The 24,363-nt window shown below is 46.2% G+C and overlaps 1 protein-coding gene across 3 annotated transcripts in view; it reads right to left on the bottom strand.

Moving 5' to 3' along the window:
* Positions 1 to 24,363, bottom strand: part of CAMK1D (calcium/calmodulin dependent protein kinase ID) — a 426,399-nt gene that overhangs the window by 30,465 nt on the left and 371,571 nt on the right. For all 3 annotated transcript variants that reach the window (XM_080810380.1, XM_080810382.1, XM_080810381.1), the window contains 2 exons: positions 20,951 to 21,077; positions 1,590 to 1,665 (listed from right to left, as the gene is read on the bottom strand). In XM_080810380.1, coding sequence (XP_080666506.1) covers positions 1,590 to 1,665; positions 20,951 to 21,077 — 203 coding nt within the window. The remainder of the gene's footprint in view (positions 1 to 1,589; positions 1,666 to 20,950; positions 21,078 to 24,363) is intronic.

Genomic DNA, 24,363 nt, shown 5'->3' with positions numbered 1-24,363 from the left:
TACAGAGGACTTAAGCAAAATAAAAAACAAAAATAAAACCCAAAATTGATCACTCTGAAATAACTGCAACAACCCTATGCTTATGATGGCCTTTCCTGGGTTGTAGAGATGAGGCACTCGAGAAGAAATGGGGACTCTACTGGCTCAATTTTGGTTTTCATCACACTGTTTCTCATTCTGATCTCTTTGGGAGATTTCCTAGTAATTTCATAGTGGTTTGTAGCCCCAGGAAATCCAAGGTAGCACATGAAAAGATGCTCAACATCTTTAGCCAAAAGAGAAATGCATTGGAGAATAATTTATAATAGCCAAGGTATAGAAGCAACCCAAGTGTCCGCTGATACACATAAACACAAAGGAATATTACTCAGCCATAAAAAATTGTCATTTGCAACAATATGGATTGACCTATAGGGTATGATGCTAAGTGAATTAAGTCAGACCAAGGAAGACAAATATCACATGATTTCACTCATGTGTGGAATCTAAAAGTGAAACAAATAAATACACAAGCAAATAAAAAGCAGAATCAAACCTATAAATAGAGAGAACAAACTGATGGTTGCCAGAGGGAAGGAGGTTGGGGGATGGGCCACATGGGTGAAGGGGAGTGAGAGGTCCAGGCCTCTAGTGATGGAATGAATAAGTCGTGGGGATGAAAAGGACAGCACAGAGAACATGGCCAATGGTACTGTGACAGCCTTGTAAGGTGACAGCAGGCAGCAACACTTGTGGAGAGCACAACATAACAAACAGAGTTGTCAAATCACTATGTTTTACACCTGAAACTAGCGTTAACCCCATGTGTCAACTCTACTCAAACAAACACATTACAAGTAAATTTTAAAAATGAGGAATGCAAATCAAACCCACAACGATAGCACTTCATACCGATCAGGATGGCCACTATAAAACATGAGAACTCAGTGTCAGGAAATGTGTAGAGAAACAGGAACCATTGTGCATTGTTGTTGGGAATGTAAAGTGAGGGTGCTGCCTTACAAAGGAGTGTGGAGACTCCAAAAAGTTAAATGGAAGTACCGTCCGATCCAGCAAACCCACTTCCAGTATACACCCAAAGGCAGACGTCTATACACCTGTGCTCATAATAGCATTACGCACAATAGCCACGAGGTGGAAACCACCCAGTGTTCACTGATGGCTGAATGGAAAAACACAACGTATTATATGCATAAAACGGACAATTACTCAGCCTAAAAAGAAGGAAATTCTGACACCTGCTACAACACTGATGAATCTTGAAGACATTATGATAAATGAAAAAGCCTGTTGCGAAAGGACAAAGACTATAGGATCCCACTGGCATGAGGGACCTAGAACAGTCGAGTTCACGAAGACAGAAAATAGGAAGAAGGCGGCTGCCCAGGACTTCAGGGAGTTAGTGTTTAACAGGGACAGAGTTTCCCTTTGGGAAGATGAGAAAGTTCCAGAGATGGCCGGTGGTGATGGTTGCACAACAACATTAAAAAATGGTTAAAATGGTAAATTTTGTTATGTATATTTTGACACAATAAAAAAGAAAAAAAGAAAGAAAGAAAAAAGGAGCCAAGGTGGCCAGGGGTACTTACAAAATATAGGCAATTACTCCGATGGACCAGCAGTCAACAGCCTTGCTGTATGGTTTCTGGGCCAGGACCTCAGGAGCTGTGGAGTGATAAAGGAGAGACACAAGCATGACAAGTTAAATGCCCAAGACATAAAACATTTTTTAGATTTTTCTTCTCTTTTTCTGTCTGCCCCTCAAGCTGAACTTTCTGTGATCCTAAAAACTGAGTAGAGATATAGAACTTAATTTACATATTCGCTTTTCTAACTAGAAAAACACAAGAACACTGTGTGTGTGTGTGTGTGTGTGTGCGCGCGCGCACGCACGTGTGTGTGTGTGTGTGTGTGTGTGTGTGTGTGTGTAACAAGATTAACAAAAAAGTTCAACCAGTCAATCTATCAGTCAGTCGGAGTAGGTGACTCTTTCATATTGGGGCTGGGCTAGGTACTGCAGCTGGGGCGAGACTGAGTCAGAGAAAGATACCCTCCACTTACAGCCTAGGGTGTGACTTCCCCTAAAATTCATTTGGGGAAGCATTTCTGGCCCCAGGGCAGGGCCTTCCTGGGTGCCGTGGGGCATGAAGGTGAGGCCCCCTCTTAATACTTTCATGGATGCCACAATCCAGGGGAGGGGAGACCTGAAATCGGGTCCTAGGAAACCTGCCTTAGGCCTGCTTTCAGCTCACTCTGGAAGGTTTTGGGCAGGTGACCTGTCAGTACTAACATTTCATTTTCTCACCCATGAAATAGCAAAAAGGCTCCTGACTCCCAATTCCTCAGTTCTAACCCAAGAGCCCTCCATCCCGGGGGTCTCAGCTTATTTTGTCCTAGACTCTTGCTTTCTCTTCCTGGCCTTGTGGCTTGAGCCCTCTGCTGGATACCCACACCCAGTGTCTCCCGACCGGCAGTGGCTGTCACACATCTTTGTGCAAAGAGTAAGTAAACACAAGAAAAAACAGTGCATCTTCACAAGCAAAATCTCCTTTTCACCCAAATACACTTGACAGACGTGTCTTTAGCATAGACCTTCCAGAAAACCTAAGCGATTAGACAAAGTAAGACGAGCTGTCTGCTGGATTGTGTGTTCTATGGCTTTGGGATGAATTAACTCATTTACACTAATTGGCCTTGGGCGGGGGGGGGGCAAGAGCTTAATTATTATTATCATCATGATGACTCCCAAGTCACAGGACCCTGACTGATGGGTCAAGGAACCTGCCCAAAGTGATCCAGCGAGAAAGTAGTCTCTACACGGACTTCCTCTCCAACTGGACTGACAGGTAATTATGTCCCTGCCATGACCTGTGTCATTCATAAGTATTTTCTACTATAACCCTTTCAGCAACCCTTGCAATGATCATTAGAGAATAGGGAAATGAGCCTCAGAGAAGTTCTTTTTCTGATGCTACCCAGTAGAAATGGACCAGCTGGGATTTGAACCTGGTCAATTTCATCCTCATCCCAGTTCCATCCATTGGAATATATTTACTGTTAAGTTGAGTGCTACCTGTAAGAAAATTCTGTGGCAGAAAAACTAACAGGGAAATCCTCTCTTATCTTCGTTACAATAAATTTTCCTAAGCAGGACTAGGGATGTATTCTACTGATTATTTCTGGTTATGATGGTAAGAAATACAATCCACAGATAACCCCCAAATCTACTTCCCAATTTCAGCTCCCATTCTTCCACACTTGAACTAGACTTTATTTTTGTCTTTTTTATCAAGAGCAAAACAAATATGTCTGTATGTCCTTTCTTTGCTTCGTCCACCCTCCATGCAATAGCGAAAGGAGAAGCAGAACCATAAAGCCAGGAAACTCACAAACTAGAGAAGTAGCCCTTGGATAATGGAGGGCTAGACCCATCAATACCTCCTTTTCCCCGTAATTGCTACGAGCATATTTCTCAGACACTTCTATTATGGCAACTGACAAAAGGGAGCCATTTGTCACATTAATGTCCTGCTGATTTAGGACATATGCTCTCTCTGAGCTGATGTTCTGGTCTGAGCAACCACAAGGGCACAGATGGTGGGAGGTGACTGCATCAGCAAGGAGCTAATTTCTTAGCCCCCAGAGCCATCCATGTGGCCTGATGGAAAGTTCAAAGGAGGCACAGAAGGCTCACTGGTGATGTCTGACCCAGTGTCACTTCCCAGCAGGACGGACAGCAGATATTCTGGGCACAGAGCCATGCTGGTGGGTAGGAGCCCTGGCTTCCATGTCATGGGATCTGCTGGACCCCTTAGGGAGAGGGCAAGCCAGCCAGTCTCAGCCACCCCAGGGTACCAGGTGTCAAACAGTGGGGCAGGGGCAGCGACAGTTCAGTGCGGGATATGGGGCAAAGCTCATGTCACGCACCAGGTGTGACATGGCAACAGATGTGGGGAAGGAGCCCTGAGAAGGAAGAGGTTGGCACCTCCAACAGTTGATGCCACAGTTTATAAGCAAAGATTGAGCTGATCCCCTGAGCCATGATGTGTAGAGGGGTAAGAGTCCCAGCCCCTGAAAAGCAGCTTTCACTCCGAGGAAGAGCTGACCCTGTGTTCTTCGGAGCTTCCCAGACTCAGGTCTCCAGCACTCTGGGGGTGAGAGGGAGGGCTCTTTAAAAGAACATCTTCTTCCTCCTCCTCCTCCCCCTCCTTCCCTGCCTTTTAGATAGAAGGAAATTCTGGTCACCATCCATCATCCAGAAGACAAAAGAATAGAGAACACGGCGTCCACCAGAAGCCTGTATACCCAGGGGCATGTGCACACTCAGCATCTCACCTTGGGGCTGGTAGAGAGACCTGTGTTCTGGAGAACAGTGCAAGGCCCTGCACGCACTTGAAAAGGAACTGACTGATTTGTATGCGGCACAGAATGGGAAGATTGCTTGAGATGTTTAGATTCTTGAAGCCACAGATGGCACATGTAATTTATAAAATATGCAATTCTGGGGCACCTGGGTGGCTCAGTCATTAAGCGTCTGCCATCGGCTCGGGTCATGATCCCAGGGTCCTAGGATCGAGCCCCACATCGGGCTCCCTGCTCAGCAGGAAGCCTGCTTCTCTGTCTCCTACTCCCCCTGCTTGTGTTCTTTCTCTCTCTCTCTCTCTCTCTCTCTCTCTGAAATAAATAAATAAATAAATCTTTTTTAAAAAAGAGAGATTTTGTGTAAATGGTAAAATTTATAACATCAAGTGTACGGTTTTGTGGATTTTTTTTGTCTTTTTAAAAAAGGGATCTGGATCTTTCTCAGATGCTTCTAGTCTCGCAACTGACAGAAGACAGCCACAGACAGAAAGATGCCAGGATCAGTAGCACAGGTGTTGTCGGGGAGATTTCTGAATGATTAACAAGCAAACACCCAGGTAACAATACGGGAGTGGAAGTCTCCGTACATGTGCCAAACATTTCTTGTTCTTTCTGGTGTTGTGTCCTATCTAGGTTCTGTCAACAACAACACAATAAACATTTTTTTTTTTTTTTAAAGATTTTGTTCATTTATTTGACACAGAGAGAGAGATCACAAGTAGACAGGGAGGCAGGCAGAGAGAGAGGGGGAAGCAGACTCCCTGCTGGGCAGAGAGTCCGATGTGGGGCTCGATCCCAGGACCCTGAGATCATGACCTGAGCCGAAGGCAGAGGCTTAACCCACTGAGCCACCCAGGCGCCCCCACAATAAACATTTTTTAACCAACTGCTGGCAGGCGAACCACTGGCCTTCTGGCGAGGGTGAGGATCCTCACTGCACTTGAGACAAATGGGGAGAGTGAAGTCTTCCAACATGTGATGTAACAATGAAAAAAGAGAAAGCTGACTGAACTGGAAAAGGGTATTCTCACCAACCAAAGACATTTTTAAAAAAAATGAATCACAGCAACACACACCAATGGTCTTTGTTCCAATTCCACTTTTGATTTGATTCTTGAAACCAAATGGTCTCGGGGCACCTCGGTGGCGCAGCTGGTTAAGCTCCTGACTCTGGATTTCAGCTCAGGTGATTCTCTCAGAGTCGTGAGATCGAGCCCCGCATTGGGCTCAGTGCTCACGAAGTCTGCTTGATTCTCTCCCTCTCCCACTGGGTGGGTGGGTGAGTAAATAAATAAATAAAATCTTTAAAGACAAAAAATAAATATTGTCTGGGACAGTGTTTGAACAAGCCTACCTACATCCCATTAGCTACTTTTCATCTAGTAGTGATTCTTGGAAAGCATCAATTCTCAGGCAATATTCAAAACCCTCCTGACAATTTTCTATGACCATGAAATCATGCCGATCCCCTGGGATCTGCTGAGATATTTCCCTCCCACACTCTCCTCTGGGTCCTGCAGTTGGCTCCCTTTGTTTGCCAACCTGTTGAATTCTCCTGGTCTGTGGCCCACCTCCTACCCTCTCCCTCGCCCTTTTGGCCTGCAGCCTGTGCTCTGCGAGGGTCCACCTCTGGCTGAGAGACCAGCTGTCACTTTGAGAAGCAGCCACACTCCCTTGTCTTTGGTTATCCATCTTATACCATACAATCCTTGGCAAGAATTCGGCTGTAATTCTAAAAAGCCACAGCATCCAATTTACCAACACTCAGACAACAAATGAGCTTCCAGGCAGAGGAGGCCCAGAGCACAGTCAAACAGGGGCCTTGCAAAGCAGGAAGAGTTTTCTGAGCCATGCCCCCCCACAAATCCACCGCTCAACAATGTCAGATGCCAAAGAACTTCTTCATCAAGGTGAAACATTTTTTTCTTCTGATTGTAACCAGTGCAACTCACATACTTCATATGTAGTGGGAGGGTGACAGTGACTCTCATCACCACCACACCTCCTCAGTGAGCAAGGCTTTGAACTGAAAGAACTGAATTGAGATGACTGATGTTTGACAAAGAGAGCTATCATGAAAAGCCATCGCAGCCGGTTTGTGATGCCATCAGCCCCCAGGCAGAGCAGGAAAGGGCTGAGTCTCCGGGCTTTCTCAGCCTAGACTGAAGGAAAGGACTCAGGCAAGAGGACCCTGGTGTTTCTCTGGTGCATCTCAAATCCCAGTCCCTGGAGGCTGTCAGGGGCTGTCAGGGGAGCAGACCCCCTTGCCCCAGGAGGTGCCGAAAAGGGCATGTGCAAGATGGCTAGTGGTTGAGTGGGAGCAGCTCTGCCTGGGTGACATGTGTTGGGTTTCCCGGTCCACCCACCAAAATCCTGTAACACGCCAGCCTCCCGGGCCTCCCGCCATACCTTCTGCATCTCTTCCCCCCTGCGTGAATCACACTGTCAACCGCCAGGCCTCATGTCCCCTGACCACAGGCACATGGCTCAGGTCTGTATTTTTAAGGCTTAGCACACTCTGTGTGGTTAACAAATGGCTATTCTTGACACGAATTTGGGGGATAAAACAGGCAGAAGCAGCCCCAATTCTCTGCATGCGGCCCATTGTCCTGTGTGTCACTCTCCTTGGGAACCTTTTTTCAAAGGGATTTCAGAATTACTACTTTTAGATCTAAAGGGCAGAAAAACATATTCTATTAAGTGATCGCTCAGAACTTCCTTCCTGGTCCAAGCTTGAGGTTAACAATTCTGTGTTCTTAGAAAGAGCATCCCCTTGGCTGGTTTCATTTACTCCAGCAAATACAGGTTCTAATATCACATAAAGGAGGCAGCTTTAGCAGAGCACCCACGAGCTACTGGAGAGATCTTTGGACCAACAGATGTGGTCCTCCTGTCTGAGGCTTTTCTCCTGCTTTTTAGTGAAACAGTTGGTTCAAAATGTAAGATAATCGAATTTACTGCTCTGAGACTCACTACCAACCCACTGTGGAAAATTCCACTGGGTGGGAAACGTCCTAAAACCCAAGCTATTTTATTTCGGTTGAGAGCAAGGTTTCCTGGTAAAGGGAAGGACTCCAAAGGTTTCGAAAGGGAAGAAAAAAAAGTTCAGAAACCTTTCATCTTGTTTTTAAAACAATTAAATTGCCCATTTTCTTTACTGAAAGAGAAGACTGGAAGTGGGAAGAGAAGCCGTCTAATGGCACGGGGGTGGCACTCAGTCCCCAGGCTCTAAAAAAACAGAAAAGGAATTTTCCCTTTTCCTGTGCTCTCAGGGATGTGCTGAAGAGCACTTTCTGCAGAGAAAGGAGGAGATGGAGATCTCACCCTGTTACCAAGTTCATGTCTAAGGCCCTTTGTCTTCCTGTATGGAAGCTTGAGTACCACTGCTCTTGGTACCTCAAAGTTGACTGTCTCCAGTGGGTGGAGGACAGGGACACATCAGGAGGGGGTGGCCTGGGGTGGGAAGAGTAGCCCTCAATGCCAGGAAAGGAAAGCCCATGTCCCAGAACCATGGGACCAAGGCAGTGTTTCTGGCATTCTTCAATTGCGTGACAGCTTGGGTTCCATTTCAGGCACCGGCTTTATGATGTGAAGGAAGCAGCCTTGGCCTCTGCCCCCCGAGGCACACCTGTTCTCCTGGGTGCTGAGTGCGGACACAAGCCACAGAAGTCATGCCAGCCACAGCTCCCTTCTTAAAGAAGATGATCGGACAACTTCAGACAAGATCGTGGCCAGATGGGAGGCATGTTGATTTGAAACTCTGAATAAAACTCTGAAAAATACTGCCCGTACTGTAAATAAAACTTAAAAATATCTAAGAAAGGATATATTACCTCTAATAGTCAAATGGTGGGGAAGAAAGGCTGTGGCTAGAGTGTTGTGAGACCATGCCTTGCTTTGTGCTCTAAGTTAAAGTAATCGGTTTAGCGCTGAGGAGTAGGAAAGGTACAGAGGCTTGTTTTATCATTAAATGGGACTGGAAGATGTGAAATGGTTGCCTGGATGTAGGTGGTTTTAACTTAAAACAACTTTGGTTGTCTGGATACAAGAAGCTTTAAATAGACACACTGGCTCTTTGGTGAAAGAAATCTGGGATCCCCCACTTACTACACCTGTGGACTCAGGCTAGTCATTTGATCTCTTTAAGCCTCCAGGTGGTTCATCTGTAAAATGGTTACATTCACAGAGCCCAACCCTCCAGACTGGAATGAGGCTTTGTGAAAACAATAAACATAGTAAGTTAGAGCTAGAACTAGCAGTAGTTTACTATGTAAGGATGAAGGGCTGAGAGAACCACAGGAACAAAACCAGAATGGAGGTTTTATTATTTTTTAGAATTAAGGATGGACAGATCCTTGATATCATTTGGTACTTTGTCTTGATTCTAGCTTTGCATCACGGAAATGATTCACCATGGGAGATTTCCACCCTTTGCGTTAGAACCTTCAGAAATCAGAAGTGAACTAGGCCCACTAGTGATGCAAGGGCACGTTTGAGGACTTGAATCTTTGACTTGGAGGGAGCCTTCAAACACTTTATACCAACCTCCTATCTAGTTGGTCTCTCTGTCTGTCAAGTTACAGATCCTTTTGTTCACTTATTCACCAAAATACTTCTCCAGTCCCCTGTCAGTCCAGGCATGGTTCTAGAGACTGCAACCCAGGAAATGCCCATTCATCACTGCTGACAGCACCATGGGCATGAGAATAGTCTGTCATGGCCGCAAGGGGGCAATGCCCAGCTCCAGCAGATTCTTCTCTTCATTGGCCCCAATTAGAATTCTTTCTTTCTTTCTTTTTTTTTTTCCACTGTGCATTTTATTTCTGGCCAGTATAACTATTTATTTCCTGATTATTACTGAACGTAACTTTATTTATTTTTTTTAAATTTTTTATTTATTTTCAGCATAACAGTATTCATTGTTTTTTCACCACACCCAGTGCTCCATGCAATCTGTTCTTTCTTAAAAGGAGATTAGAAAAATTCGTTCCGGAAGACTACTTATAAATATGAGCATACCCTATTTTTTTTCCCTAATTCTTTGGAGTTTGCAAAACTTCTGCCATTTCCCTTACTCACAGAGAAGAGCTGACCAGACACTAAGATTAGCGGCCCTCTACTTTTCCTTGAATGAGCTCCTGTCTTTGGGTATGGGTTGGAAATGTCTAACGTGCTTGTGATGTCAGCAAGAAGAGGTGAGCAGACAGGCCGCTTGCCATCCTATGACCTCGTCCAAGGTCCTATGTCCTATGACCATAGTCCAAGGTCCATTTGTGTCTCTTGCTAGCTGGCTTCACCTCCCTGAGGCGGCCAAGGAGAAACACCCTTGACTTGAACTTTGTGTAGGTTACAGAGGGGAAGAAGAGGCCCTAAAACGTAAGTGTCAGTCTTGGTCAGAGGTAGTGGAGACCCCTTTTAATATCATGGCTCATGAACACGGATCATGGGGCCTGGGGGTCAGGGGGACTAGATCCAAGTTCCACTCTGCTAGCCGGGTTAGGCAATGTGATTGCGCCTTTACAGGGAGGAGCCTAACCAAGAAGTAGGGAGAGGGGAACTTTTCTAGTAGAGCGCTTTCAAAATGATACGACTGACCGGTCTTACACAGTGATAGATCATAGGGAGAAAAATGAAGGGGGCTTCTCAGGACAACATTTTTTTTTTTTAAATATTTTATTTATTTATTTGACAGACAGAAATCACAAGTAGGCAGAGAGGCAGGCAGAGAGAGGAGAAAGCAGGCTCCCTGCTGAGCAGAGAGCCCGATGCGGGACTCGATCCCAGGACCCTGGGATCATGACCTGAGCCGAAGGCAGAGGCTTTAACCCACTGAGCCACCCAGGCGCCCAGGACAACATTTTTAATACAACAGTGAAAAGACTATAGTAGGGTCTTTCTCTTTCTTTTAAACATCCCAAGTATATCCATTTGGAAAGTTAAAATGTTCATATCTTATTTCAAGAGGGATTCTGGAAAGACATTTTGATGCTCCTGTAATGAACTTACCAATTATCATGAATAGGGCAGACTACTCATGAGGAATCTTGGAACTTGCTCAGAAATCTTCAGTGGCTCCTTGTTTCTTAAAGAATTATGTTCAAACTCCTTGAGTTGAAATACAAAGATACCAAGATGCTGGTCTTGGTGCTACATGTGGCCTAAGATTATGACTCTCCCATTCTCAGACTATAAGGACTCTGTTAATCATTCTGTCCTCCAAATTTGTTATCTGTAAAGCTGGAGATCATAAAATTATAGTGAAGATTTTTTTTAAATGATGTGATGCCACACACAGAGAGTCGCACTAGCATCTCTCTGTGATCCGGCCATGAATCAGAGGACAGAATTACAGCCTGGGCCCAGGGCTGGCGTATCTTGGAGAATTTGTTAACTTTCTATGCCTCAGTTTCCTGTCTCAAAGGGCACTTGCTGCTTCGTCCTGAAGTTATGTCTTCATGGTAAAGAATATGAGCTCCAGTGAGGTGTTCCATGGGGCCCTTTATGTTAAGGAATACGGTTAGGGATTTGTGTCCGGGGCTGGCCACTTGGATCCCAGTCTTCCTGTTTTTGAGGAATTTCCACAGGTAGTGAGAAGAAACAGCTCCCTTGTTGGTGGATGAGTAAACAGGGCCTTAAATCAAACCGTAATCCAGCCCCAAAGAGTCAGTGACAGTGCGTGTCTGAGAAGTGGCGAGGGGATTTCTTTTAAACGCTGGGAGAGAAACAGGACATTTCTACCCAGTGGCTGCCTGTCCAGGGATGATAAGTAGAATTCTACAGATGAAGGGAAATAAAATTCAGGCATCCATTTCAGGGCAGAATTTGGCCTCGGGAGGAACTGAAGACAACACAGAGCAGGGCTGATGATGCGGCACCCGAGCCCTTTCTGTCAGTGGAACGTCCAGCAGCAGGGGGATTAAAAAAGAAAAAAACCTGGGTAACGAGGGGCTTTACTGTGAGTGCCCTCATAAACGGTGTTGTCTCACCGAGGGTTAGAGTAGCCATCTGGATTTGCTGGCACATCAAAATACAGCTGAAATACGGACTCATTCTTCACCCGTGGTTTGCCTTCCCCCCAAAGTCACGGCAGGTCAGATGAGTCGCGTGTTCTTGGGACATCTCTGTCCTTCTGCTGATACAAGTCCCTTTGCCCTTTCTTGTCCTTCCCTTAGAGTTGTAATTGACTAAAAATGCATCACAAAACGGCAGCTTGCTCAGATTTTTCTAGTAGCCTTTGAATTTTACCACAGGCATGAAAAGTCCCCTCGGAAGCACTGTCCCGGTTTATAATTACCATCCCGATCGGAGCTGGGTTACCATTCAAATGCTACCAAAGCCAGACTGTGGCCGGTGGGTGGAGGGGCGAGGCTAAGGAATGGGAAGGGAGTGGAAAATGGGAGGGCAGCTGTGTGTTTGAAAATGTGGGAGAGACCTGGAATTCAGTGGGAGGGAGGAAGGGAAATGTTCTGAGTGAGGCAATTCAGAGCAACGTGGCGAGAAATAAGCCTGTGATGTGTTCCTTTAGAGGTTGTCCCAAGATCCAGGGCAATGGGATGGTTACTTTGTTACTTCTGAAATCTGACAAGTTTGGCTTGAAGATTAAGAGGAAATTTACATGGCCAACAGACACATGAAAAAGTGCTCCACATCACTCGCCATCGGGGAAATACAAATCAAAACCACAGTGAGATACCACCTCACAGCAGTCAGAATGGCTAAAATTAAACAGTCAGGAAATGACAGGTGTTGGCAAGGATGCAGAGAAAGGGGAACCCTCCCACACTGTTGGTGGGAATGCAAGCTGGTGCAGCCACTCTGAAAAACAGCATGGAGGTTCCTCAAATAGTTGGAAATAGAGTTACCCTATGACCCAGCAATCTCACTATTGGGTATTTACTCTAAAGATACAAAGGTAGTGATCTAAAGGGGAACATGCACCCGAACGTTCAAAGCAGCAATGTCCACAATAGCCAAACTATGGAAAGAGCCTAGCTGTCCATCAACAGATGAACGGATAAAGAAGATGTGGTGTATATATATACAATGGAATACTATGCAGCCATCAAAAAACAAACCCTTGCCATTTGTAACGATGTGGATGAAACTAGAGGGTATTATGCTGAGCGAAAAAAGTTGATCAGAGAAAGACAATTATCATATGATCTCTCTGATATGAGCAATTTGAGAGGAAGGGTGGGGGATCGTGGGGAGGAAGGGAGGGAAAAAAGGAAACAAGATGGGATCAGGGAGGGAGACAAACCATAAGAGACTCTTAATCTCAGGAAACAAACTGAGGATTGCTGGAGGGGTGGGAGGGGAGGGAAAGGGTGGCTGGGTGATGGACATTGGCGAGGGTATGTGCTATGGTGAGTCTGTGAATTGTGTAAGACTGATGATTCACAGACCTGTACCCCTGGGGCAAATAATACATTATATGTTAATAAAAAATAATAATAAGAGGAACTTTACAGGCATTCCTTGTGTTTTAGTTTTTAATCATTAAAAGAAAAAAAAAGGAGTAAGTTCCCAAAATGCCGCAAGGCTACTTTTCCTCCTCACCACCACAGCAAAGTGGAAGCAATTTAGAAACTATGCCACCCCGTCCCAGTGTGATATAGAGAGGAGCCATCCAGAAACAGCAGAAGGGTGAAAAGTGCTATACACACAGTTAGTGGAGTGAGTTGGGGGACTGGGCATGTGGAGTGGGGGCTCCTCCAAGATGTGGCTAGGGGTCCTCTGCCCACATGCTGACAAGCAGCTTCTGTCCCCATCAGGCTAATAGAAGGAGCAGCCTCCCTACTCAGGGGGCCCTGATCTCTCTAATAAATGGGGTCTGGTTGCAGCACCTGGGGTGATGAAACCCTCGCTGCTAGTTGTCACTGACTAGCTGCTGAGAGAGAAGGAAAGAGAAAATTCTTATCCAGGTCCTCTGTCTACCCATCTGTGCCCTGCATGGCCATTTCCAAGTTCTATAAACCCTGTTTCACCAACCAGTGGTCTGAGAGGATGAGAAGAAAGTGATGCTTTTTAGCCGTATACTAAAGTGTGATATTTAAGGGAGAAAATATAAAATCAAGCTCTGTGGGAGAAATGGCCAAACAGAAGAGTGAGGACGAAGGGATAGGAGCTGAGGGCACAGGGAAAGATGCGAGGAATCACCGTGACAGGCTGCGTGCGGACAAGGACAAAAACAGGTGATGGCAACTTATTCTATTTTTCTCTTATCTGTTCTGAATGAAGATGGGGGGGGGAATGGCATCAATATCCTCGACACATGGATATTTACACACTTAAATGATAGTGAGTCACATGTCTCTAGAGATAAAAGATGGCAGAACCAGAGAAAATCATGGAGGTAAGTTAGTCCATCCAAGAAACTGAGAACCCAAGAGTTTAATGAAGGGTTCAGGCCTCCCACGTGTCTAACCAATGGCAGAGATATGCGGGTTACAGGCATTCAAGTCTCAGGGCTGTGAATGCCACCAACTAGGGGCTGGGTGGCTTGGAGAACAGAGGTTCTCGTCCCAACACCATGCTGGCTGCTACCATGGCTTTCCAAGATCTCACCAGAGCTGCAAGTCCCAAATCAAGCTCTAAGAATATCACGGTTTCATGAATGAAGGGCATTTCTCTAACTGTGTCAGAAAATATGCTGAGAATATCGACCCACCTTTCTTCATTTCCATTCACAAGAGAAGACGATGAAACTTGTTTCAACTATTTTAGCCAGGGCTAGCCCAAAGATTTGGGCGGGTAGCATTCCATGTAAATTATGGGAAGGAAAGCAGGACTCCTTTCCCGCAGCGTTAGTAACATGAGAGTCGCATGACAATCAGCCACCAAGTGAAGGACTGTGGTGTGGTTCTGCCGGTAAACACAGCGGTGGACAGGATGTAAGGGCACCTTCCTCTTTTTCAGTAACGTCCCACAAGGAAACACTGTGGTTGCTGGCGTGCACACCAGACAAAAGCCTGGGCACAGTGGCAGACCATCACTCTAGAACGGCTCGATGAAAAAGGAAAGTCTTACCTAGCTCAGAAACATCACAAAGCAATTCAGGTCTCTACCACCCTGCCTTCTTTTCCGTCTAAAGTGAAGTTTGGGATTCCTAAGTCCCCCTGCTAGCAAGAGAGCCCGTTCTTGCCCTCCTCTGGCAAGGCATGCTGTCGCTTAATCTACAGAACATGGTTTGAAGGTCTTCTAAACTGCTTACTTTTCTTTCTGAAATCAGGAGAATGAGACCCACAGAACTGGATAAATCACAGTAGCACCGAAACAGTGACGTCAAGAAATCAAACAGCAGACTTTCCCGCACCAAGAGGCGTCCCTGTGTCGTCTTTGGTTTATCAGTTACACAGCTAGAATGGGTGCTTCCTGTGTTTTGCTGCTTCTATTCAGAGAGTCAAGAGAGACCATTTGGGTATATAGTTAACGTAGAAGAACAAGTAATGTAAGTAATTTACCAACTTTCTTAGCTCAGACTTTTCCCTTACTGGTGACAGCCAGGGGAATGTCACACCTGGCTCAATTAAATGGATTCCAAAGCCAGGCCAATACCATACTGAAGGCTCCCATGTTACCCTGAGAAGCCGATTGCCACCAGACAGCCCCATCAGTTCTTATAAATTATCTCCAAGTACTTGTATGTGCAAGCCCCCTCTCTGAGCCAGAGGAGTCTCTTCATTTCTTCCACACCTGCTAAGAAGCAGTTCTGAACTCTGGGCCTTGTTCTTCTGCTTACCCACATCTGGAACTCTCCCCATCTTGGCCCAGAATTCTACTCTTCCTTCAAATTGTAAGCCTCTTCCCCGAGTTTTTACCTGGTTATTCCAGACCTTGCTGATCCCTCTCTCTCCTGTATTTGTAGTGTTGCTTCTGAAATATGTCAGTCACGGCACGCTGCAAACACGCTACCTTATGTGCATCTGTATTGCCCACTGGCCCGACTCCATTGGAGGGGCCTTAACTGTTAGCGCAAGCTCTAGGAGCTGCCGGCAGTGGGAACCCCATACGCAGTGATGTTGAAATGCCCGGAGTCTCCTGCCATCAGTGACGTGACAGTCTGCAAGCATCCTGGTTCCTTATAAATGACATGTAATATCTGGACAGCTGTTAAGGGTAAAGGATGAAGTTCAAGGCACTCAGATCCCTTTGCCTTCTCAGGCACCATGTGCACTGGGATACTTGGGATAAACACCCCTTCTTTTCATTACTTCTTCATTATGAGAGAGCTCATTTAAATTGAAGTAATCTTAACATTGCCAAAATTCACTATTTAGCTGGATAGTCATTTAGGCAACAGCAGTAAGAACAACCACAACCAAACAATAGCTTTCACAGATTGAAACAGATACTTCTACCAAGAAGAAGTGTGAACCAGAGCTGAAAGCAGACAGCAGCCCTCTGCATCTGGCTTGGGCTCCTCGGCAGCACAGCCCCCAGAATCGGGAGTGCTGACTGGGACTGGGCTCTGCTGTGTTCAAATTGAAACTGCCCAGTAGAGGTTGGGCTTGGCTTCTTCTTTTTTTTTTTTTTTATTAAATTTTTTATTTATTTTCAGCATAACAGTATTCATTGTTTTTTCACCACACCCAGTGCTCCATGCAATCCGTGCCCTCCCTAATACCCACCACCTGGTTCCCCCAACCTCCCACCCCCCACCCCTTCAAAACCCTCAGGTTGTTTTTCAGAGTCCATAGTCTCTCATGGTTCACCTCCCCTTCCAATTTCACTACTGGGTATTTACCCCAAAGATATAGATGTAGTGAAAAGAAGGGGCTTGGCTTCTTTGTTCAGGATCCCAAATTCCAGGGCCTTGCAGAGATAAGCCAGTGGCCCTGGGCAGGTGGGAGTGGCGATGTCCAGCCCCAGGGTTGACAGCATGCTTAGGTACTCCTCACAAAGACTGGCTTCACTTTCTGCCCACTGGCTTTCAGCCTCCCACTGGCTTAATCAACCAATTGTTCAATTGATCCATAATGCAAGGCCCCCAAAGTGAAGGTCAATACTCAGTCTTCTTCTTATTTGATTTAATAGCAACAATTGACACAAGTACTTTCTCTAACCCAAAGCACTTCCCAAGATACCACAGGGCCCTGGTTCTCTTCCTGCTTCACACGCTGCCCCCGCACAGTCCCGGGGTCTCCAGGACTCAGCCCTGGGAACTTTCTTCTCCTCCATCTTTCCCTGTCCCCACCTTGGCCATTTCATCCAGGTTCACAGCTTCAAAATACATCTGGAGGCTGTCAGCCCCCAAATACAGTCCATCCTCATGACACATGGGTTCCATACTTGTAAATTTGCCTACTCACTAAAATTTGTAGCCCCCAAATCAATACTTGCCATGCCTTTGAGGTCATGTGTGGACATGAGCAGAGAGGCTCAGGCTGAGTTTCCAAGGTGCATGTCCCCAGCCGAGGTCGAACAAGGGGACACTCTGCCCTCCTGTTTCGACTCTCATGCTATAAACAAGTATCATTTTTATGGTCCAGTTAGTGTCATGTTTTTCATTTCCATGTATTTTGTAGATTCATGGTTTAAAACGGTCCCCAAATGCAGTGACAAAGTGCTGTTTAGTGTTCCCAGCACAAGAAAGCAGAGACATGCTTATAGAGAAAACATGGGCTAGATAAGCTTCATTTAGGCATAAGTTATGGGGCTGTAGACCATGAGTTCAACATTCATGAATCAAAACTATATATTAAATAAGGTGTCATTGAGCAGAAATACAGGATAAAACAAGGTCATGCATCGATCAGTAGATGAAAATGCGGGGACCAGATCTGACCCTGATCTCTCCTGGAAACAGTGGGTCAGTATTTACTAGTTCAGGGTCGAGCTGACGTCACAGAATGTCACTACTGTGCATAATGAGAATGGACTGTATCTTGATGCAGACCAGATCTCTCTCCAGAACTCCAGACTCGTGTTCCAACTTGCCTTCTCAACCTTGCAAACTTTAACAAATCAGAATCTGAGCCCCTGGTAATATTTCTGCAACCTGCTCTTTCCACAGACTTTTACTTCTCAAGTAAGGGAAACTGTATTCTTCCTGGGGCTCACGCAAACAACAACAACAACAACAACAACAAACCCTTAGAATTATCATTGATTTCTGTCTCTCAAACCCTACTTTTAGTTTTTCAGAAAATCTCCAGGACATTACCTTCAAATTTTACCTGGAATCTGAAAACATCTCACCATGTCCACTCTGCCAACCTAGCCTAGATCCCACCATTGCCCACTTATTTTTTCACATAATTCCAGAGCCTTCTAACTGGTCTCCCTTCTTCCACCTTGGCCCTGCACCCTGGTATCTCTCCTAATCCCCACCTGTCTCCTAGAAGGATTCTGGTAAAAGTCAGATCATGCTATGCCTTGCCTCAGAACCCTCCCATGGCTCCCCACCACCCTAAGGAAAAACCATAGTCCTGATAATGACTTCTAAGTCCTGGTCTGCACATGCTCTGCCTGTTCCTTCTCTGACTTTACCTTCTACTGCTCTCCTCTTTGTTCACCCCACCCTTGTTGCTCCCCCACATACCCCTGCCTCAGGGCCTTTGCACCATCCTTGGAATGCTCTTCCTCCAAATAACAATTGGCCAGCATCTTCACTTCACTTCTGTCAAGTCTTGACCTCACTGTCACCCTCTCTGTGAGGGCTGCCTTGATTACTTTATTTAAAATTGTAAACCCCCCCCACCACACACATACCCTATTCTCTTTCTGCTTTATTTTTCTCCATAGCACTTATCAATCTAAGATATTAAGAGACTTAGCTATTTGCATACAGTCTGTTTCCCTCTCACTCAAATATAAGCACCTTGATTGAGAGCAAAGACTTTGATCTGTTTTTTTCTTTTCCTTTCTACTGATGCAGCTCCAGTACCTAGAACAGCAGGTAGGCACTAAATAAATAATCCTTAAGTGATGAATAATGTAGCACTTACCAGACATTATTCAATTTGTCTGTTTGCCCTCTGTTTCTCACAATATTGTGAGATTTCGAAGTCAGAAACTCCATCCCTACATATTCAGATTCCCAACACTGAACCACTGAGGCCAGTGCATAACAGGAATTTAATAAAAGCATACTGAATGACTAGAAGAAGAGGCGAGAGAGAAAAATGCTATTTTTCATGAACTTTGGGGCTTTTTAAAATCAATTTAACAAGCATCTGTGCAGAGATGGATAAGATAATCCCCACTGTGGAAAAAACCCGCAGTGTGCTGGGAAGGAGATACCAATACATATGGACCCCGCTGCAATGTAGTCAGAGCCATGTGAAAAAATGGTCAGGAAAAGAACAGGGATGACAAAAGGGAGAGTGGGTATTGAGAAAGCAGCCAAAGGGGGGCAACAAAAATCCCCACTGGGTGGGGATTGGGGATGAGGAAGAAACAGCCCAAACTCTGCTGCTCACAGCCTAAGCATGTCTACAAGTTATGAGCTCCCCGATGAAGCCCCTTCCTTGTTCTAAGAGGACTCCCCAGGCATCTCAGTGCTCAACAAATGTGAATGATTGGAACTATTACATTCCCACAGGGCTCCTCTTCTTCCTCACTCAAAGAAAATTCCATATCTGACAATGGGATTACTTGCTACCACTTAGGGGAGTAACATCAAGGGCCACATCTACACATTGTCCCCAGTTCCCAGACTCGTCAGCATCTCACATCTAAACAGAACCAGACCACTCAGATGACAGCCGCTTAGAAACCCAGAGAAAGTGCCGTTCCTGGGTTCTGCAAAGGCACAAAGAAGCAAAAGCCCATTTGGAAAGTGCTAGAGCTTTCCGACATCAGAGCCAAATAGGAGAACAGTGTGATACACATGGAAATATGGACGCTTGTGTCAGAATGTCTGACCTGCAGCCTGAGGGTCAGCTTCCTGCAGGCCGAAGCTGGCAAGCATGGTGCCCTCAGCAGCTCCACAGCCCGCGATGCCAAGTGCCGCCCCTCACCCCGAGTCGGGGTCCCTTCGGGTCCGACTGCACCACTTCAGCAGCCCAGAACCAAGAAGGCACAGGGCGCCATGAATCTCACCCAGGCCTGGGCTGCGCTGGCTTCTCTGTGAGCAGAACAACCTTCCTACTCTGTCCAGCGCACACACTAACCGGGGACACGAGCCCCGCCTGTCAGCACCTTTATCTCCTCCTGAGTCTGGTGCTTCCCTTTGTGTTACTCTCCGTTCCCCTCAGCCCTGCTCTTCTCTCTTGTCCTTTGGGCCCTTTAAAGACGAGGCAGCTGTGACCTAACACCCACGTCATGCCAGCACCCGAAGGGACGAGAAGGGCCCCGGAGGTCATTTGGAGTTTCCCACAGTGCCCTGGGCCCCAGGTTCGTGAGGCCTGCGGCCTGCTTGCCTCCACCTGGCCTGGGGAGGTCTTGTCATCACCCCTAAAATCAGACAGGAATGATGGCGGTCATAGAACGTTCCCTCCCCTCTTTCAGGGCAGGCTTCCTGTTCTTATTAGGAAAAGCCATCACGGTGTGTACCGCGAAAATTCAGCCTTGGTCTCTGTTTTCCAAATCCCATTTCCTCCTGCTCGCAGATGTTCCTGGCTTGTACCCTCTCCCCAGGCTTTTCCCACTCTGGGCTTTGGCGCCAAGCAGACGCCTCTCCCCAGGACACTCTGTCCCCTCACAGGCCCAAGGGTGGCTGCTTGTCCACATGTAGGCGAATACCCAAGGCTCGTTCCTGTGCCCTTAACCATCCTAATCCCCCCAGCACCTTGCCGCTCTACTGCAAGCTTCCATTTTATTTTCGGCCTAAAATAATCCCGTTCTTCGCGTCTTTGTCGGTTGTTTGTCTCTCCCAGCTACAAGGTAAACCCCATGAGGGCAGGTGCCCCGTGTGTCTCATGCACTGCCTTCACCCCAGTGCCTAGGACAGCAGCTGGCACATAGTAGGCACCTCAGTATACATTTGCTGCACAAGTGAATACATTTGTTTATATCAAAGTCTCGAAAACTTCACCAAGAGCGCCCATGGCCTTTCTCCAGGTCCCCCAAAGACAGAAGATGCTTCTCGGCATGCCTTATCTGCATTCTGAATGTTTGGTACAAAGAATGTGGGGGTCTAGTTTTAGGAAGGACCTTAATTCTTGGCTTCTCCAGTAGTGGCTGGGACTGGCAGATGACTCCTAGAGTGACTTCGTCAAGGCACGAAGCAGATTCTTCCTATCGATGTCCTCTTTCTGGCTGCTGCTATTGCAACATTTCACTTGTTTTATTTGTGTCTGTACCTCATCATTATCTCACTGCCTCACTGGAAGTCACTTGAAAACACGGATATGTATGTGATATTTCTTGCATCAAAACCCTGGGAATTCATCCAAATCAACTCTAGGCCTCCACTCAGGCTCACACCCAATTCAGACAGGATTTCTCCCCAACTATTAAAAGGTTTCGGGGGAAACTGCTTTTCTTCTAACTCGTTCCAATGTCTCTCAACATTTTTATTCTCCCCTCAAGGGGAATGAAGGCAGCTGTGATCCTGCTCCAGGCTCCAGCTCTGGAGACAGACACAGGGGACCTGGATACACACACACACACACACACACACACACACACACACGGCGCTTACCGACGTAGCCCGGGGTCCCACAGGCTGTGGACATCACATCTCCTTTGCCCTCCATTTTTGACAAACCGAAGTCACTGATCATTATTTTGGATTCCTCATCTTGACTGTAGTACAACAGATTTTCAGGCTGGAAAGAAAAGAAGAACAAAATGGGTGAAGTGTGTTTAAAGCTGACTTCACTGTGGGATACCTGCCAAGCCACAAAATCGTTTTGGTTTTTTTTTAATTTAAATTCAATTAGCCAACATATATAGTACATCACTAGTTTCAGATGTTGTGTTCAATAATTCATCAGTTGCATATAACACGCAGTGTTCATCATATCATGTGCCCTCCTTAATGGCCATCACCCAGGTACCCCTTCCTCCCCCACCTCCCCTCCGGTAACCCCCAGTTTGTTCCCCATAGTTAAGAGTCTCTCATGCGTTGTCTCCCTCTCTGATGACTCCCCAGTTCTCCACTAAGATCCCCTGTACTATTTCTTATGTTCCACATATGAGTCAAACCGTATGATAATTGTCTTTCTCCAACTGACTTATTTCACTTACTGGCATAAAACCCTCTAGTTTCATCACATTGACGCAGATTTTAAGCATTCATCCTTTCTGATGAAGCCACACAACCTAATCACAGTTTAAGAACATGCTTGACCTTCGTAATCGTAAATGCATAAAGAAAAGCAGTGTTTAGTAAGAGCGATGTACAGCACCCACACAGTACTAGACACTTAGAGGTATTCAAGAAAGGTGAATCTTTTTCCCTTATCAGTACTTTGTCTATTTCAAACAAACAAACAAACAAACAAACAAAAAGTGAACCTTACATTGGGGCAGCCTCGAAAACCTCTCAGACTTGACAGCTTATTTCTTGGGTTGAGACAGAGGGGATCCCCAGAAACGAAATGACTTCTGCAGGGGCTCCCCTGTTCTCTTTTTCTGACCCTTGTTAGCAACCTCTCTCTAGTCCAAGGGCCTCTCTTCCCCCTTTTGGTAACACCCCATGTCCTGCCGTTCCTGCTGCTGCATCCTGCTTTCCATTTCCTGAGCCCGCTGACCCCCGCTCACTCCACTTCCTGGGAGATAGAGGGACGTCATCAGAGAAGATGCAGCACTTCGTAGTCATGTGCCCTTAAGTACCTGAGCTTCTGTTTGCCTTTCTGGAAAACATGGGTTGTGGTGGTCTTTGTTTGCTTCCCTGAACTCTACGTGACAGAGCTCAGGTGGTAGTAACGCTCGACACATGGCAGAGGTGCGATTACAGTTTCCGTCCCCGCTACCGTTCTGCACGTCAGGGGCCATCTCCATGGCGGCTCCATAGGCAGGGGAGAGGGGAGGCAACGCAGGGGTGCAGACGGGAGACAATGATATGAATAAAGCTTCACTGCACAGTGTTTGTGAAAAATTGGGGTATCATTCTCGGCCAAAAAACAAAAAAAAGAGAGAGAGAGAGAGAGGAGCTCAGGGAGACTGAGGGAGATGTCCTGCCTGGGAAGAGCCTGAACACAGAAATGCTGCCTCAATTAATGGCATTGTCTCTGAGGGAGATAATGTTGAAGACTGACACCTCTCCTGTCCCCCAGCTAGGAAAATTCCAAAGACTGACCCAGTGAATAAGCAAAATCACTTCTCTCCTTTACGTTCAACCTGAAGGGAAACGTAACAGGAAGAATCGGAGCCGGGGAAGCCACTTCCCCCCTCACTGTTTCCGGTCTGGCTCTTCTCCCATCCCCAAGAGTGAAGCAAGACTGTCTCGTGTCAGTGGTTTGTGGTGAATCTTTGGTTCCTGAATATTAAATTTGAGGAGCTATTCTCTCCTAGAGTGACTAGGCCTGTTTTCTCGGTCTGGCTGTTGAGCAGAATCGCCTGCGACAGCCCCAAACGTCTCCATGTCTTCTTCAGTGGATTTGAGATGGGCCTGGGCCTCTGGAGGTTAGAATCCATGGGGGGATCCTGATACGCAACCACGGCTCTGGGGAAATTCTGAGAACTGCTCAAGACCCCCTCCTTGACCAAACCGTAGTCGGCCTCTTCTGAGCCCTCTTCTTGACAAGGCCTTGACCTTGGCCTTCTGTGTCCTTCCGGTTTTGCCGGGCCTACAAAGTCCAGTCTTAGCAAGAATCCTGCTGAGTCAGCATAGAGAGAATTCCCTCACCCTTGATATCTGGCCAAGTTCTTCACCTCCTACCTTGAATGTTATTTAAAAAATGTCTTTAGACACTTGGTAAAGACAGTAAGGAAAACTATTCGGGAGGACCACTGCAATGGGGTTCTACAGTCGGAGACGAAGAGTGGACTCAAGTCCTGATACAACAAGGACAAGTGGACATTTATACCCAGGAGCAGGGGGAGGGTCAGTGGATGGAAAATCACTAAGAGGGGATATCAAGGGTGGGGGGATCCCTCCCAAAGGCAGGCTGGGGTGGGCAGATAGGGATGGCAGAGGATGAGGAATCTGATCAGGTGTCAAGGGTGGGGCATGTTCACCAAAGTGACTCAGTGGGATTCTTGCTCAGCCTGGACTACATGGCAGAGCCAATGGACTAATAACAGAGCCAAGGCTGGAGCCTGGTCAGAAAGAAGACTCAGAAGGGGCTGAACTCAAGTTTGGTCAAGGGAGAGAGTCTGCCAATGTCTAATGGGTTCTTGGCCAGCCTTTAGCAAGAGTTCCCTCATCTTCAGTACCCCCTCTTAGCAATTTCCCATCCACGACCCTCATCCTGCTCAAAGGCTCTAAATCCCCACATGCCCTTGATGAACTTGGAATTGAACCCAATTCTCTCCCCTACTGTGATATTCTTAAAGTAGCCTCAAGTGAAGTCTTCTTTAGTTTAACAAGGGTCAGAATAATTTTTTTAACAGAACCCAAAAGAAAAAAAATACTATCCTTCATCCAAAAATCACAACCCAAGAAGGAATGGCACTAACATTCACAGTGACATTAATTCTGCGGATGAAGCATGGGATTAGGAGAAAATCAAATGTATGCTTGAGGATGCTCTCAAGGAGTTTGGAGGGAGAATAAAAAAGGCCAATCAACAGAAAGGATGAATACCCAACTTTTGTATCAACATGGACAGGACTGGAAGAGATTATGCTGAATGAAATAAGTCAAGCAGAGAGAGTCAATTATCATATGGTTTCACTTATTTGAGGAGCATAACAAATAACATGGAGGACATAGGGAGATGGAGAGGAGAAGGGAGTTGAGGGAAATTGGAAGGGGAGGTGAACCATGAGAGACTATGAACTCTGAAAAACAATCTGAGGGTTTTGAAGGGGCGGAGGGTGGGAGGTTGGGGGAGCCAGGTGGTGGGTATTATGGAGGGCACATATTGCATGGAGCACTGGGTGTGGTGCATAAACAATGAATTCTGTTATGCTGAAAAGAAATAAAAAATAATAATAAAAAAAGGT

The sequence above is a fragment of the Martes martes genome, assembly GCF_963455335.1.
Source record: "Martes martes genome assembly, chromosome: 8".
NCBI lineage: Eukaryota > Metazoa > Chordata > Mammalia > Carnivora > Mustelidae > Martes > Martes martes.
The sequence above is the reverse complement of the archived record's forward strand: the minus strand, read 5'-3'. Positions and strand labels throughout refer to the sequence as shown.